This window comes from Anguilla rostrata, chromosome 10 (genome assembly GCF_018555375.3).
Source record: "Anguilla rostrata isolate EN2019 chromosome 10, ASM1855537v3, whole genome shotgun sequence".
Lineage (NCBI taxonomy): Eukaryota > Metazoa > Chordata > Actinopteri > Anguilliformes > Anguillidae > Anguilla > Anguilla rostrata.
This window is the reverse complement of record NC_057942.1, coordinates 5,710,545-5,726,558: the sequence shown is the minus strand read 5'-3', so window position 1 is coordinate 5,726,558 and position 16,014 is coordinate 5,710,545. Positions and strand designations below refer to the sequence as shown.

Below are 16,014 nucleotides of genomic sequence, written 5' to 3'. Positions count from 1 at the left end.
CTCCCCCAGGATCATGCCTTCATAAGGGATGAGGCGGCTCACCTGGACCCCAGGCCCGAGCCGAGGCCTCCCCCCTCCGACAAGAGCCAGGCGCACAACTACAAGAACCGAGAGCGATTCGCCACCATCAAATCAGCGTCTTTGGTGAGCCCTCCTCCTCCTCCTCCTCCTCTCCTCTCCTCGTACTCCTTTTCATTTCTCTTCTCTTCTTTCTTTCTCCTTCCCTCCGCTCTCATCTCCTCCCTTCCTTTGCCTTCTTCCTCTCCCTTTATTCTCTCCTCCCCTCCCTCCCTCTCTCCCTCCCTCCCTCCCTTTCCGAGCCCTCCTTTCGCAGAAGAAGCTGTGGGGCTAGCTTTCTCCCCCCCTCCCCCTCCCCCTCCCCTCCCTCTCCCTCTCCCTCTCTGTCTGTTGTCATAGTGACCACATCCCGTTAAAAAGCAGCTGGTTCTTTCTCCCCCCCTACCCCTCGCTCCGCCATCGCTGCTGGTTGCTGTAAATGGCTCTTATCTAAGGGCTTCTGCAGCATAATTGCCCTGTTTATTTGTAGGCTGTGCATTTTTTCCCCTGCGTTTCCTGCAGTGCACTGTCTAGATACGCTGTGCATCCTGCACGGCTGCTTAACTCACAAACCCCCCCCCCCACCCCCCCTTGTTTTTCACTGGTTGTGATTTGGATCTGTGTGAGGTGTGTTTGTGTGGGGTGTGTTGCGAGAGGTGTAGGTGGTGGTGTGGTGGTGTGGGGGTGGGGGTGGAATCCGGTTTTGTTCGGGGGAACGTTCGACGGCGGCTCCGGAGCTCGGCCCACTCGTACCGTATGCTAATTTATACGCCGCGCGCCGGGGTGGTTAACTGTGTCGCCGCCGGCCCGCTCGAACCCGCCCATGTCTCCGCCGCCGCTCCGCTGCCTCGCTGCCTGGCCGTCGGAGAGCGTACGGCTCTACGGCGCAGATCCGGCAAGCGGCGGCTCGGAATCGCTCCCGCGCTGCTACGGAACGTCCGCGGTCGGAGGAAGATCCGTCGCGGGCGCTCGGGAGAGAGAGAGAGAGAGAGAGCTGGGCGGCGCGGCGCGGCGCGTTTTTTTTTTCCTTTTTTTTTTCTTTTCCGTCGTGCGGCGAGCGCGGAGTCGGCGGTGATGTCACCTCTCGGAGCGGAATGCTAATGATTCCGCGCGGACCCTTTCTCTGTGGGCCGGATTTGAGCACGGAGAGCGCGAGAGGGAGGGGGGCGGCGGCGGGGGGAGGAGGAGGAGGAGGAGGGGGGGAGCAGCAGCAGCGGGAGGAAGAGTGAGAGGGAGGAAAGGAGAGAGCAAGCGAGCGAGAGCGCGAGCAGGAGAGAGGGGGAGAGAGAGAGGGAGCGAGAGAGCGAGAGAGGGAGAGAGATGTGCTCGATCTGGTTGCCGTGGATGAGGCGCTAGGCGCGAGGAGCCGGGGGGAGAGAGGGGGCCTTGCTCGACCGCTCTGGTTCTCTCGTCAGGAAGTGCCACGCTTGCAGAGGGGCATGGGCATTGCAGTTCACGCCAGGGCTGGCATCTGATAAAAAGAGGACAGGGCAACCATGACAGCCACAGAATAGCCTTTTCATTAGATAAGCAAGGGGGGGGATTTCGTTTTTTTGATTTTTCTCTCTCTTTTTTTCCTCTCTCTCTCTCTCTCTGGCCTTATTGTGCTTAGCCTGGTCGGGCACAGCCATGGCAGGGGTAGGACTTGCGCGGTACGTACTCCGGCTCTCGTCTCCTGTGTCGTGTGAGCTGTGCGCCGTGGCGACGCCGTACTGCTGGGCCCGAGGAAGCTCTGACGCTCTCTGATATTACATCATAGAGAAAGGAGGGGGTTTCAGAGAGGGGGGAGGAAGCGGCTGTCGTCCGTGCGTGTGCGTGTGAGGTGGTGGGGGGTGGGGGGGTGGGGCGGACCATACGTTACTTCCTGCCGAGGGGAGGACGTGACGTGACGCAACGCGTCGAGGAGGAGGAGGGGGGGGCCAGAATTAGGCCGCGGGAGAAGGAGACGGGACAGGTTGCTGGCCGCTGGACTGTCGGCCAGCTTTGGCCCCCGGCCCAGTGTGCGCGCGTTCAAACCGGGGCTCCCCAGCTCGAGAGGGCCCTCCTCCGTGACAGCTCACCAGGGGGGACCGTCGCCCCCGGCAACGCAGGCTTAGCCACCTCCCCGTGTCGGGTTGGGCGAGGGGAGGGGGGGCGGAGCCTGAGGACCGGGCAGGGCGGGGCGGGGCCCTCCCATGCCAGTGGGCGGAGCTTCCGCCACCCTCCCACGGCAGACGGGTACGGTCCAGGGGGTCTGGCTGGGCGGGGCTACGGTTTCGAGGATTACCCAGCGAAGGCCTTTATACCCCTGAAGGGGTTTCTGACGACTAGATTTTGCCCCCGAGAGACTCCAGGGAGAGATTAATGACCCCGTGTCCGGCCATGGGGGGGCGCTGCCTCGCCCACACCCTCTTTCTTTGACGGCGGGGGCATCCGGGCTCGGGCGGGACCTAGATTCCCGCCGCTGGCCCTCCCGGCTCCGCCCCCTGGCCCTTCTCAGTGGGCAGGGCCGAAGCCACGTCTATCCGGCCCTAAATTTCCGTCGAAACCGCGGAGGGGTAGGCTCTCGTTCCTCTCGCCTGACGTGAAGGCCTCACGAACAATCATGGCGTCGTTCTCCGCGGCTTTTAAGACTCCGAACCCGCTGCTCGTTCCGCGATACTTAATTATAGGTGACCGCAGTAGGTTCTGAAGATGACCGGAGTGTATCATTAGCGCTAGCGTCAGAGCCCGCCCATTAAGTGTGGGGTTAACTGATTGGTTGAAAATTCAGGGTGCTGTTTTCTTTTTTTTTTTTTGTTCTTGTTCCGGGACTTGGAACGTTCTGTGACGGGATCCAGTGGAACTCGTGCTCCGAGAATGAACACGAACAGGCCACAGCACTCCGTGCCGACCTCCTCGTTCCTCTCCTCTCGTCTCCTTCCTGGGGCTGCTTACCGTCGTCATCGCCGCTTTCAAGAGGATCACCTTTGACCAGGAAGCACTTTCTTCCGCTTTGTTCCCACGGTTACTCCCGTTCCATATTTTCCAGTTGAAGCCGCGTGACGTGATTTAGGCCCCTGAAGCCGTTCCAGGGGCCCCAAAGCACGTGGCCGGGGGATTTTGGCGCAGACTTACAGTAGCCGCATTGATTCGGGGGGGCTTAGGAAACCTGCTTTCTCAATGAGAGCGTGCCCGTGTGACCCGCCCCGCTGACGGCGCTTAGCCCAAAAGAAGTTTAGCGTTTCTCCATGGCCGCTGGGTCTCATTCGGACGGGCTCTCCGCGCCGCGGCGGCGGCTGTGGTACCGGCGGCGGTGGCGCTAGCGGCGGCGCTCTGAGTCGGCTTCTTCCCCTGCGTGGCGTGTAGAGCACGACGCCTGGATGCTCGCTCGCCTGTTTAACGTTGCCATCATGCTCGGCCGAGCCTCCGGAGGGAGTTACGAAAAGCTCAACGACTGCGGCGACCCGGAAAATCCCTTCCTGCAGGTTGGTGGCGTCGGGGTCGGCCGCCTCGCCGCGCGCCGCGCGTGTTTTGCGTCTCTGCGTTCTGTGTCTTCCTGTACAGGTTGAGAATGGAGCGGCAACAGGCACTGCCTGGTTGGTGGAAGTAGTGTTAAAGAGCGTTTTACTTTTTAAATTATAATTTTTTTAACTTTTTTTTTTTTCTTTGGGCCGGTAACTATGGTTGGGAGGGGTGAATGGTGTGTGTGTGTGTGTGTGAGTGTGTATGCATGTGTGTGCACGTGTGTGTGTGTGTGTGTGTTTCCGTTTATACCAAGTTTTAAAAGCCATCTTACTGGTGATCAAGCGCAGAGCACCCCCTACCTCAGCCTGTGGGAAGTGCTCTGTCACTTTTGGGACCTCCCCCCCTCCCTCCAGGAGGCCCTGGCTTTACTCGCCGCTAATGCCCCCCCCCCCCCCCCCCCCCCCGCCCCTGCGTTCCCCAGGTTACGAGGCAGATCCACGAGCATGAGCAGGAGAACGAGCTGCGGGAGCAGATGTCGGGCTACAAGCGCATGCGGCGGCAGCACCAGAAGCAGCTGATCGCGCTGGAGAACAAGCTGAAGGCCGAGATGGATGAGCACCGGCTGCGGCTGCAGAAGGAGGTGGAGACGCAGGCCAACAACGCCTACATCGAGCTGGAGAAGCTCGCCAAGAGGCACGCCATCTACACCGAGAAGGAGGTGGGGGCTCCGCTGGGGCTTGGGGGGGGGGGGGGGGGTGGGGTGGGGTGGAGTCCAAGGTGCTGATATCTGTTGTTTTGGACTTCCTGCCCTCGTGTCATGTGACCTACCCAAGCAGGAGTGTCGTGAGGGGAAGGGTGGGGAGTTAGGATTGTTCCAGGGGCCCTTGACTGACAGGGGCCCTCAAAAAATATTTCGAGGGCCCCTGGTGGCACCCCTGTACGCAGGTCGGAACACTCTTGTAGAAACTTCCAGCAAGATGTTCCGCCATGATTATTCCTATAAACCTTGCAGTCTAAATGGACACTAGTCCAAACTGCTTTTGGATTAGCTATGAATCAGTAATACTGTACTAATTCTAATAAAGACCATGACAACTGTGACGATCATAGAATATTACCAGTTGTGTAAAGACATAGGTATGGCAGCTCTAAGCATGATTGGGTTTGTGACATGCATGTAGAGCAGGTCTCTAACCTGCTCGTTGGACGGTGGTCAGTAATGCCAGCCTGATATCAGCAGACAGATGGGGAGAGGTGGGAAGCTATAGCTGATCAAGGGGAGCTAGTTTTCATCTAGGAAATATGAGTCTAATGATCTTTCATGCAGGATAAGGAAAACCTTACACAGTCCATGTTGGCTAGCTGATCTAATGGTGCCCCTAATGTTTAAAAAAAACTATTCCTGGGGAAACAAAATGAATAGAACAGGCTGTACATTTTCCACTGGTTGATGCATTCTTATTGATCCTGTGAAATCTTACTACCCCACAGATCCTGTGGCATGTTTTCATTTTAACATGAGAAGAACATTGTTTATTTCAAATCACTTAACAAAGCATTGTTATCAGAATTCACAATTCTTTAGCATTACTAGAGATTTATGTTGTCAGTATCATTGCATATGTTCAATTCTTAATCTTATATCTGTAGTTATACCTGAAGGGAGACCAAGAGAAGTTAAGTTACTTGAATATAGACACATTCACCTCCTATTTGGTGTAAAGAGATGTTAATTTAAGTTTAGGGTGAGAACTACAACACCCATGGGTGTCTCACGACTGAGCAACATCTTAATAATGCCTCTAGTATAGTGACACCAGAGTGTCATAAAATGAGATGGCATCATAACTTTGGGTTCATTAAGACGTGACACCAAATGCAGTGCTTATATTATCACCTAGCAGTAGCATTGCGTGCGTTCTGAATTATCATTGCTGATTTACCTGCAGATGATTTCCATGTTCCAAGTCAGTGTTCGAAAATGGCCCCCACCAAAACCTGGGGGGGGGGGGGGTGTTGCCGAGACAATAATATCATAATTTACATTACATTACAACCACTTGGCACTCTTATCCAAAGCAACGTAGTGACACAAACTGGACTGCGTTTAACAGGGAAACGAAAAGTATAGCCGTAGCTCACCTGACTATTGCACAACTAGCTTCTGAAGCTGTTTTTTTTTTCCGTGTCTCTCTTGCTGGTGTTCACAGCACCGTTTTCAAAAATTACCGAGCAACCAGTGCTCCTTTTTTACCCGCCTTCCCCTCTTCTCTCAGTGGTTGACTCTCGTTCTTTTCTCCTGCCCGTCTTCCTCAGATGAAGACCACGTCGGCAGATGAGAAGAAGTTCCAGCAGCAGATCACGACCCAGCAGAAGAAGGAACTGACCACCTTCTTGGATACCCAGAAGAAACAGTACAAGCTCTGCAAGGAGAAGATAAAAGAGGCTCGTGCTCTTTCTGTCCTTCCCGAGAGCTGATTGGCTCGTACCGATAGCAAGCTGTTTCCAAAGCGCCCTTTAAGAGCACTGTGGCTTACAGTCACAAACGTACAGTAGCAGAAAGTGGGCGGGAGCACAGGGTAGTTATTGACTCCCAATTGGTTGCCCAGTTCTTTTCTGGACCAAGATTGCAGCACATTTAAATAAACATTGGAAGGAATTAGCTAAATCAATTCACTAAATAGCACACAGCACCGATTACGGTATACATTTTGGCTATTTAAATTAGTTTTGAAAAAAACAGTAAGACATCTTTCTCCAAGATATGTCTCAGATAACTGGGTGACATTTGAGCTTCTTTGTGGTATGGGAGCAACAGATAGTGGCCAAGACAATTTGCATGATGCTCAATCGCTGGACTGCATTTAGAGAAGATCCATTCTCATAGGTGGTCACTCCAACAGTTATCAACATTGTTGGAGTCATTCAGGTCTTTGTACATGAGAGTATTTAAACTGAGGTTGTCTAAATGCTGGCCTGGGAGATAATTCTGAAGACCTGATTGCTGAACCATCTCATTGGGCATTAAGCACCTCGTTGTTTTTTTAAGGATTCTTTTCAGCCTTTTTCTTGAAAGACTAAGGTGCTTGATGGAATTCTGGGCGGGGCAGGAGTGTAGAGGTATGAGGGTGTAGAGGGTGTAAATGGTTGCCGTGAGCATGAAATGTTTTACACTGGGTCTTTACGTGAACCTCTGAGCTACAGACGAAACAATTGAGACAGTGTACAGTGTGGCCCATCGTCAATTAAAACGCCGCTCGGTATTGAGTATCTGTACGGGAGGGAGATTGACCTGCTTACTTCCCACAATCCAGTAAACAGTGGAGACTGGTACGGCGTGACCTCACGGGACTTTGTGTGGTTTTGTGTCGGTCGTTATGCGGTCACGCTGTGAATTAGCCACGTTGGATGGTGGACTGTAATTGAACGTCATCAAAGGGGGTTACTGAAGAGAAATTCTATCTGTCTGTTTAGCCTCGTGTAGAAGTTTCAGTCAGATGTGTCGTACAAGTTAACGAAACAAAAATCATCTCCACAGCCTAAAATTTCTGCTTTAAAAATGTTATTTTATTTAAATCATCTCTTCCCCCTAGTTCCATATTCATCCATGTAGCACGTTGCCGAACATGCTTGGGGCCCCTTCAGAAAGATTTCATATTGCTAATTCCTCAGGTGACCCCTGCTTGTCCTGCAGTATTTGTGATAATATTGCAGATTGCAGAAGAGCTTAACTGTTCCGCCAGCAGACTAGGATTTGGCAGCCCTGGTTGAAAGAGCAATGCCAGGATTATGAAACAATGCTCAAACACTCGGTTTGATTGATTAGGTGTATGGGATTTGTTTGTTGGTTGGATGTTGGATGTCTCAGCAGCTGAGAAGCACTAGGAATCAACATGAACATCATGAAGCCCATAGTGGGTGGTGTTCCTATGGACTGGTAATCACTAGACCCATCCGAACCAATCACAATTATTGGCATTCAACAGCTAATTCTTTGCATTCAGTGCTTTGATTGGTTAATCTCAGCGAGTCACTCGTTAGCACATTGTTGTTGCGGCCATTTTGGTGTTCATGGAACCTCACTGTCCCCTCAGAGGCCCCCATGCCTGGTTTTAACCCTCTGTCCCCCCTGTACCGCAGGAGATGAACGAGGACCCCAGCACGCCCAAGAAAGAGAAGCAGGAGAGGCTCTCCAAACACAAGGAGAACATGCAGCACTCTCAGGCCGAGGAGGAGGCCCAGCTCCTCAGCCAGCAGAGGGTGTACTACGACAGGAACTGCCGCGCCTTCAAGCGCAAAATCATGGTCAAGAGGCACGAGTTTGAGCAGGAGCAGATACGAGAGGCAAGCTCGCTCCCTTTCTCTCTCCCCCTCAACTCTCTCTCTCTCTCCCTCTTCCTCTCTGGCTTCCCCCTCTCCATCTCTCTCTCTCTCTCCCTCTCCATTGATTCAGTTCATGCAAGTGAACTGAATCGACGGAAATCACATTAAATGTCTTCTATAAACAAAATAATTGAAGGGTAAAATTTTTCAGAAACTTTATTTTGATTGTCCTATGAATTATGTGTGGTTGGAGTTTTATTTGACAGGTATTATAGCAAATTATGTTAATATTCATTTTGGCCATTATAGTGCATCCTTATAAGCTGTTTTTTTTTTTTTTTTAAACACGATTCATAATTAACCATAATAATCATTATATATACGTACGTATTTGCAGCCTATAATTATTTTACGGTTGCTGGAAAAAGTTAGTATGCATTTGAAAATTAAACCCAGCAGAAGTGTCTGTTTGGGTGTACCAATCGCAAGCAGTTGACGGACCTGACATTCATGTTTTACAACACCCGTCCCCTTCCCAGAAAATATATTTCTTTTTTAAAAGTATTACCCAGGATGCTCTTGCGTCAAATTGGGTGACAAAAAGAGAGAAACATAAATTCCAACCGTTACTGCCTAGAGCAGAATCTGAATTCTTTGGTGGGAAACATTTACATTGTTGTGCAAGGGAAGGTGACCTCTCCTGGTGTCGCCAGTCTTTGTAAAGCAGATTAGAAAATAAGCAACGCAAAAATGCGGTAATATTCAAATCTGGAAGGGGCTGGAGTCGGTTTAGGGACAAGATTTTGGAGGTGTTAGAAGTCTGAAACCTCACAATGGTTCCCACTAACCGTGTGCCAACATTTGTCATAAATACATACTGTGCGACACTAAAGCCAGCATAGCAGTGCAAAAGAACTTCTCTGGTGTTTTCCAAGGCCTTGTTTTGTTTTCCAATGTTCTCGTGTGGAATGTTTTCTTGCACTGCCGCGGTTGAACTTCTACCAAAGTGTGCATGAATTATTACAAATAAGGCGAGTGCAAATTAACAGTTACATTGTCACCCCACCCCCCCCCCCCCACCCCCGTTTCAGGAGCTGAACAAGAAGAAGACGCAGAAGGAGATGGAGCACGCCATGCTGATCCGTCACGACGAGTCCACCCAGGAGCTGGAGCAGCGGCAGCTGAAGACGCTGCAGAAGCTGCGCATGGACCTGATCCGGCTGCAGCACCAGACCGAGCTGGAGAACCAGATCGAGTACAACAACCGGCGGGAGCGCGAGCTGCACAGGAAGCACGTCATGGAGCTCCGGCAGCAGCCCAAGAACCTCAAGGTGCCCCCCCCCCCACCTCCTCCCCACCCCCCCTTCCTGCAGCCATGCACCACTGCACCCACTCGTGCGGTGTCAGACCCAGAGTTACAGCCCCATGACTTTCCTTAATTCACCTAATGTTACGGGAGAACTATCTCAGACATTAGCACTTTGTATAATACAAATCCTTTATTTTTTTCATCTAATATGGAGCCAGCCAGATGCTAGGAGGTGGCTGACCCATGTTTAACCGTGCCACTGATGCAGTCGCAAAATGTGTTTTACTGAGTTGCAAAAGTGTTTCGGATTTTCTGGATGTGTCAGTCTTATCTAGCTTGCTGCCTTGAATCATTGTCCCCATTTAATGCAACAACACTTGGTATGACCTGAAATGTCCTCCCTCCATAGTTCTTCCCACTGGTAATGAGTTTCTGAGGGGCCAGCAAGTGTCCTGCATGTTAATTCAGTTAATGGCTTACCAAGCCATATAAGGGAAAAAAGGGACCCCTTGTGGAGTTCAAGAGCAATTCTGGCACTGTGCTAGACTCTCTCTAGACCAGAGATCTCAAGCTCCAGCCCTGGAGAGCTACAGTGTCTGCAGGCTTTTGCAGATTACTTTAAATCAGACGATTTGGCCCTGGGAAACATGGCATGGGGAGCCTTTAATTAAGAACCAAATTGTTGAAATGCACTGAGAACTAGCAGACACCGCAGCCCTCCAGGACTGAGTTTGAGATCCCTACTGTGGACAGAAGGCTAAATTAGGAGTGTTGATAAGTGGAATGCCCTTTTCTTGTCACCGCTAACACGTTTGTGCTGGATGTTTTTACATTGTAGGCCAGGTTTGGTGCATTAGAAATTATCTCAGGGGAAAATAAGAGTAGGTTGGTTGCCGTGGTCATCAAACTCACGCTCCCTGTGTCCCACCACCACGCATGAGCAGGCCATGGAGATGCAGATCAAGAAGCAGTTCCAGGACACGTGCAAGGTGCAGACCAAGCAGTACAAGGCGCTGAGGAACCACCAGCTGGAGGTGTCCCCCAAGAGCGAGCACAAGGCCATCCTGAAGGCGCTGAAGGAGGAGCAGACACGCAAGCTGGCCATCCTGGCCGAGCAGTACGAGCAGAGCATCAACGAGATGATGGCCTCGCAGGCGGTGAGAGAGAGCGCCCGCCCACTTCGCCCGTAACTTCCGCCTGTTCCTCACAACTTCCGCCTGTCCCTCACAGATTCTGCCTGTCCTTCACAGCTTCTGCCTGTCCCTCACAGATTCTGCCTGTCCCTCACAGATTCTGCCTGTCCTTCACAGCTTCCGCCTATCCCTCATAGACTCTGCCTGTCCTTCACAGCTTCTGTCTGTCCCTCACAGATTCCGTCTGTCCTTCACAGCTTCTGTCTGTCCCTCACAGATTCCACCTGTCCTTCACAGCTTCTGTCTGTCCCTCACAGATTCCGCCTGTCCTTCACAGCTTCTGTCTGTCCCTCACAGATTCCACCCGTCCCTCACAGCTTCTGTCTGTCCTTCACTGCTTCCAACTGTCCTTCACAGCTTCTGTCTGTCCCTCTCAGCTTCCTCCTGTCCTTCACAGCTTCATTCTGTCCATTACAGCTTCTGTTTATAGTTGACTGTTTAAAGGTGTACAGCTTCTGATAGCTGGGGCATTTGCTGGTCTTCATTTTTACTCGGTACATAATTGATCAATTGAAGCATCGGATTACACAGTTAATTCACTTCAGTCGGTTACTGGTTTTAGGGTGAAAATAAAAAGCAGACACTCTAGTCCTTTCAGGGTAAGAGTGTATACTACTGATACTACTAAGACCCTTGTTTTACACTGAAATGCTTTCTTACACTGAAAGGCCACAGCTTCTCCTGGTTTTCAGTATATTTCAGCACTGTAAGCGCTTAGTTTAAATCATTGATTGGCTAAAGAGTCCGTACCCCTTCCCGAGGCCTAAATTAGCTACCGATTGAAGGGAAACCACAAAATGGCACAGCCCATCCAGGATGGGGAGGTCCCAGGTCTACAGCCGCCCCACCCCCCATATTGGACATGGCACAGGGGCGCAGTGGGGAGCGATGAGCCGTCTGTTGCCCCCGGCTCCAAGATGACTGTGTTCTCTCTCTAACCACCCCCCCCTCCCCCAACCCCCCCGCACAGCTGAGGCTGGACGAAGCTCAGGAAGCAGAGTGCCAAGCGCTCAGGCACCAGCTCCAACAGGAGATGGAGCTGCTCAACGCCTACCAGAGCAAGATCAAGATGCAGACGGAGGCCCAGCACGAGCGCGAGCTGCAGAAGCTGGAGCAGAAGGTGTCCCTGCGCCGGGCCCATCTCGAACAAAAGGTAGGCCCCCCGCGTGGGATTCTGGGATAGCGGAGGACCTTACGTAATGCGCTTTCCTTCTGAGGCTTTCTGATGGAAAAAATCCCTCTGACGGTTTTGACGCTCGTTTCGGTGCGCAGCGTCGAGGGAAAATGGAAAATAATTTTTTTTTTAATCCGTTCCCTGATAACAGACCAGGTCGGTTATTGATGCTGCCCGTGTGGATTTTCTTGCACAAAGGCAGCCGAGTCAGCCGTAGATGTGTAGCGCCCTCTGCTGTTGTGTTGACGCCTTTCCCACGCGAGCAGGCTTCAAAAAACTACATTATGTCATAGTTAACTCTGTAGGATCCATGTCACAAATAGCAAGTGCGACATTACGAATTATTATAAAGGATATGCTGGCAAAATGGTTTCATACTTGGCTGAGTTGTCCTGATCCTTTGATAAAGACGCAGGTGTTCATTTATAACTGCAATGAACTGGTGAATTCACGTATTCCTTTGTCATTATCTGGATTTGACTCATTTTGGTACAGTGTAATACTTTTGTGCGGCAGCGTTTATAATGTTTGTGATTTTGTGCGTGCAGATTGAAGAGGAGCTGGCTTCGCTTCAAAAGGAACGCACTGAGAGGATCAAGCATCTGCTGGAGCGGCAGGAGAGGGAGGTCGACACTTTCGACATGGAGAGCGTCCGGCTGGGTTTCGGAAACCTGGGTGCTTTAGACTACCCCAAGGAGGACTATAGATGAAACGAGATTTTTTTTTTGCCATAACACCTTGTCCACTTCTCCTTAAAAGACGAGCCCTTTGCTACTGACGTCACTTTTTGGACTAGTGCCTGTGTTGTCCTCGACTGTCTGGGGCAATTCTTGTCCCCTCGTCACATTACAAGATAAAATGCTGGATGACTCTCTTGGTTGGTCTTTTAAAAAACAAAATGTCACAGTATTGATGTTTTCTTGTGCAATGATAACTTTTTGGTGAAAACTGAAAACAAAACAAACAAAAAAAATTACAAAAAAAAAAAAAAACAAAAAAATTTACACAAACCAGTGGATGTACGTTGCATAAGGACCATGCGTTAGAGATGATTTGTCAGGCTGTGAAGAAAGGAAAACTTTAAAAAGACACTCTCCTGCAGCCTTATATTATTCACTGCTTCTCTTTTTGGTATTTATTCATCAGGAAAATTTTATTAAGATTGAGCAATTTGATACGTTTAAATATGAACTCATACGATGTACATATTGGTAGTTGTGTACGTTACTTTGGAGAAAAATGTGATTATAGATTGCTGCCGGAGGGCGATTATGCCCTTGGCATTAACTGTACCATAATCATTCTCTGCGTTGGCAGACAATGTGAATTATCATGTGATTCCCAACACCCAGGCAGCACACAGGGCTTGGGACGGTCATGTATTTTGTGTATAGAAGGATTTATGGAGAGCTTTTACTTATTTTCATATTGTATTTTAACTGGTCCTCTAATCAATTTTTTAAATGATGATTTTTTTTTTCTCCTCCCCTTTGTTCAGTATTCGGAGTTTAATTGGTCAGTGGGATTTGAACTTCCATCTAGATCATTATTATTGCTTTAACCACACTTTAAAGCTGTGTATTTTCTTACGATAAATCGGAAAACAAAAATCAGTCAAAATGCTTTATTATTGCATGCACTTTAAAAGATTTTTCAGGTTAAGAGAAGCATGAATCTGTCAGAGCTTTTAATTATATTTGTAAATAAAAGTGCTCATCACACATCTTTTGTTTTAATACGCGTTGCTGTACATTTGCACCACCGTCCTTGATACAGTAGGGCCTGGGTCCAATCAACATGGGTCCTTAAAGCGCACTTCAAATTAAAGGCAACTGTTTTTTTTATAAGTTGGCCGTGTTAATTTTGGTTGTCGCTGCATGTGCTGCAGCTAACATCTGCATTTATTCCTAGTCAAAATGAAGGTTATGTTGACTGAATCCCAGCCCCAAATCTCAATTTACCTTTAACTACGGAATTATGTGAATAAAGCAAAGCATACATTCTTTAGCGCTGTGCTACCCAAGTGTAGTAGTGTTTGATGTTGAATATTTGTTTTGCCCAACAGTCTCAAAGCATCTTTTAAAGAGTGAATGATCATTTTTCATTGTTCAACGGTAAAAAGAAAAATGTGTATTCAACAGACCAAACGAACAAGCGGAATCACTCGGTCAACAATTCATTTATTATGGTCAGTGCGACAACATCCGGTGCAGTCACCGGTCCAATCTTTCAAGAGGTTAATGGGAACTTTTGCAATAAATCACGGTGTTTGAAAAGCAACGCTTGATCATACAATGGCCTTTTGTCAGTTATAGGGATCTACACAGCTTATTTCCGCTCGTGTTTTTTCTGTGTCGCTGCCGCGGCAACGCAACCGGCTGGCCTACTTTCCGGCTAGCTGTTCGTACAGCTTCGGAACGTAGTCGTCCCACTCCGCCTGGTAGCAGCTCCCGGCCACCGGCGCTCCCAGCTTGTACTTCTTCCGGAAGTTCTGGAGCTTGAACTTGCCTCGGTTGTCGCCCGATCGGTTGGTGAGAACGGACTCGGTGCAGGAGATCGACCCGGGCTGCTCGTAGACCAGCCACACGTAGCGGTGGAGACCTTCGGAATCGGACAGAAGAGTAACAACATGGCCAGTGTTGGCGTACCGTGCACCCGGGTTTTGAAGTGCACTTGGGCTTTTGGGTGGGTGGGGTCTTCTGTGAGTGAGATTGCGTGCATAAGGTGGTGTGGGTCGGTCACTGAGGTTGTGGATCAGGGGGATTGAAGATTTTAATATTCCCCTTACCCTTCTGGGGGGAGGAGGGTTCCAAGTCACAAGCTGAGCGGTTCCCAGAACACATACCAGCACTACACCCTGTCATTTGCACCCTGCCGTGCCCCCTGTAAATGCACTGCTCTAGAATACAGGTATGTGCTGTTTTGTGTACTGTCCTTCAGTTTTAAAAACTAAGGCTCAGAGCTTAGAAACATATAGGTTTGGATAGCGATTGGATGAAAACACGCACTTTTTATTCCTTCACACTGATATGTTCATGTAAGTTACACTATAGGCCTCTGTGCCAGTGTTTTAGATTACTTGGCTGATCTTACCAGTTCCTTTGGGCGGTCCAGACCCAACATAGTCAGACATGGCGCATCCACTGGCGATGTCATTTCCTTTCATGTTCACCACTAGAAAGTGATGCCATTCCCTTGGTGACAACAAAAACGATCAAATAAAAACATTTAAGTTACACGAAGATCTATTGGGTTTTTTTAGCAAACTGAACGATAGGCCATATTTAACGGTCTAGAGAATTTTGTATCCTGTTTTGGAGTTTGTATCGCAGATCAATTTTTAAGCAGCTAGTATGTCTTAGTATTAATACGGAACTTGCTTCAAGTAATAATAATGTACTGTGCGGTGCACACGAAATGCGGTGTTGTCAGCCAATCAGAAGCTAGTATTTATCCTAACCACGGTGCGTATGTTGTGTTCATTAATTTTTTTATGAAGTCCGCATACACCCACCGGAACTTGGGGTCTTTTCTACTCGGGGCATCTGGATCTGTCATGGCCAGCGTATATAGCTTGCTGGAGTCACAACCATCCCACTCTATAGCTGTAGGACGGTTCTGCACCTGGAAACGCAGGCATAACAATTGTATAACAGATACCCTACGCAGAATGTGCCGGTCTTGCACGTGAGATAATTGAAGCAAGACAAGGCGTGAATAATTGAAACCTTTTGGCAGTACACTACAAAAGGAATGAGAAAACGCTGTCACTGCAGGATGGGTCCATGCAGTCAACCCTGCTGCAGACGTTCGCAGTGTCAGGGCTCGACTTCATCGTGCATGGCCAGCGATACATATATCGAACGAATATTATAGCACATCGTAAGGCCATCTAGCTAGATTGTTATTTAATGGAATTCAGCCAATTACAGTAGATGTTTACAGCGGTAGAACCAGTCAACGCAACTACGAACTAGTTATTCAACATGCATTACGAAAAAGGCATGGGTAGCATAAAATTTAGATTAAGTCAATTTGGTAACCCAACAATGTCATGTACACTCTTCCAGGGTGCATGCTTGCTACAAAACAAAAACTAATTCGCAGTGTCCTATATTTAAGCCATATTCATCAGACGAACTATGCAAGCACACGACAACCACACTAGCTAGCTAGCTGACGTTAGCTAGAGCGCTAACCTGGGTGGGTGTGAGCACTTTGCCCAGTTCGTCAATTTCAAGGGAGCCATACTTCACAACGAGAGGATGTGCAGGCTTCTCGTCCACTTCGTTGAGGGCTAATTCTCCGTTCCACTGATTTATATCCACTGGCATTCTGAATATCAAAACAGTTTGCCCGAAACACTGGTCTTTTGTCTGCAACTTGTCTGCACGCTGTATACTGTAGACCAATCTATATTTATACCAACGAATATGTCCTTTCCTGACTGACAGATGAGGCGACCAATTACAGTCATCGTATTCGTTTACAGTAGTTATGATTGGATAGCGAATGAATCTGTCTGACCGTAG

The 16,014-nt window shown here is 49.3% G+C and overlaps 2 protein-coding genes across 9 annotated transcripts in view; one reads left to right on the top strand and one right to left on the bottom strand.

The window, feature by feature from the left end:
* The window catches only part of taok3a (TAO kinase 3a), a 51,038-nt gene extending 37,835 nt beyond the window's left edge, over positions 1-13,203 (top strand). For 7 of the 8 annotated variants that reach the window (XM_064353655.1, XM_064353660.1, XM_064353654.1 and 4 more), the window contains 8 exons: positions 10-144; positions 3,965-4,201; positions 5,800-5,928; positions 7,624-7,827; positions 8,898-9,137; positions 10,060-10,272; positions 11,279-11,461; positions 12,031-13,203. In XM_064353655.1, coding sequence (XP_064209725.1) covers positions 10-144; positions 3,965-4,201; positions 5,800-5,928; positions 7,624-7,827; positions 8,898-9,137; positions 10,060-10,272; positions 11,279-11,461; positions 12,031-12,192 — 1,503 coding nt within the window. In that variant the 3' untranslated portion in view covers positions 12,193-13,203. Of the gene's footprint in view, positions 1-9; positions 145-2,834; positions 3,504-3,964; positions 4,202-5,799; positions 5,929-7,623; positions 7,828-8,897; positions 9,138-10,059; positions 10,273-11,278; positions 11,462-12,030 lie in introns of those variants that run through there. The other variant, XM_064353661.1, reaches the window with a different exon arrangement.
* A 439-nt stretch (positions 13,204-13,642) lies between these two features.
* On the bottom strand, positions 13,643-15,919 carry pebp1 (phosphatidylethanolamine binding protein 1). The gene is made up of 4 exons (XM_064353666.1): positions 15,682-15,919; positions 14,997-15,106; positions 14,576-14,676; positions 13,643-14,083 (listed from the first exon to the last, which is right to left on the bottom strand). Exons 1-4 carry the CDS (start codon positions 15,814-15,816, stop codon positions 13,866-13,868), a joined length of 564 nt encoding a protein of 187 aa, XP_064209736.1. The 5' UTR covers positions 15,817-15,919; the 3' UTR covers positions 13,643-13,865.
* Between the last annotated feature and the right edge of the window lie 95 nt (positions 15,920-16,014).

What these genes read in the sequence shown, in the direction of transcription:
- pebp1 (XM_064353666.1), bottom strand. Translation starts at nt 15,816, where the DNA reads ATGCCAGTGGATATAAATCAGTGGAACGGAGAATTAGCCCTCAACGAA. An exon ending in AAGTGCTCACACCCACCCAG is followed by an intron (nt 15,107 to 15,681) that starts GTTAGCGCTCTA and finishes CTGCGTTTCCAG; the next exon opens with GTGCAGAACCGTCCTACAGC. An exon ending in AGAAAAGACCCCAAGTTCCG is followed by an intron (nt 14,677 to 14,996) that starts GTGGGTGTATGC and finishes GTTGTCACCAAG; the next exon opens with GGAATGGCATCACTTTCTAG.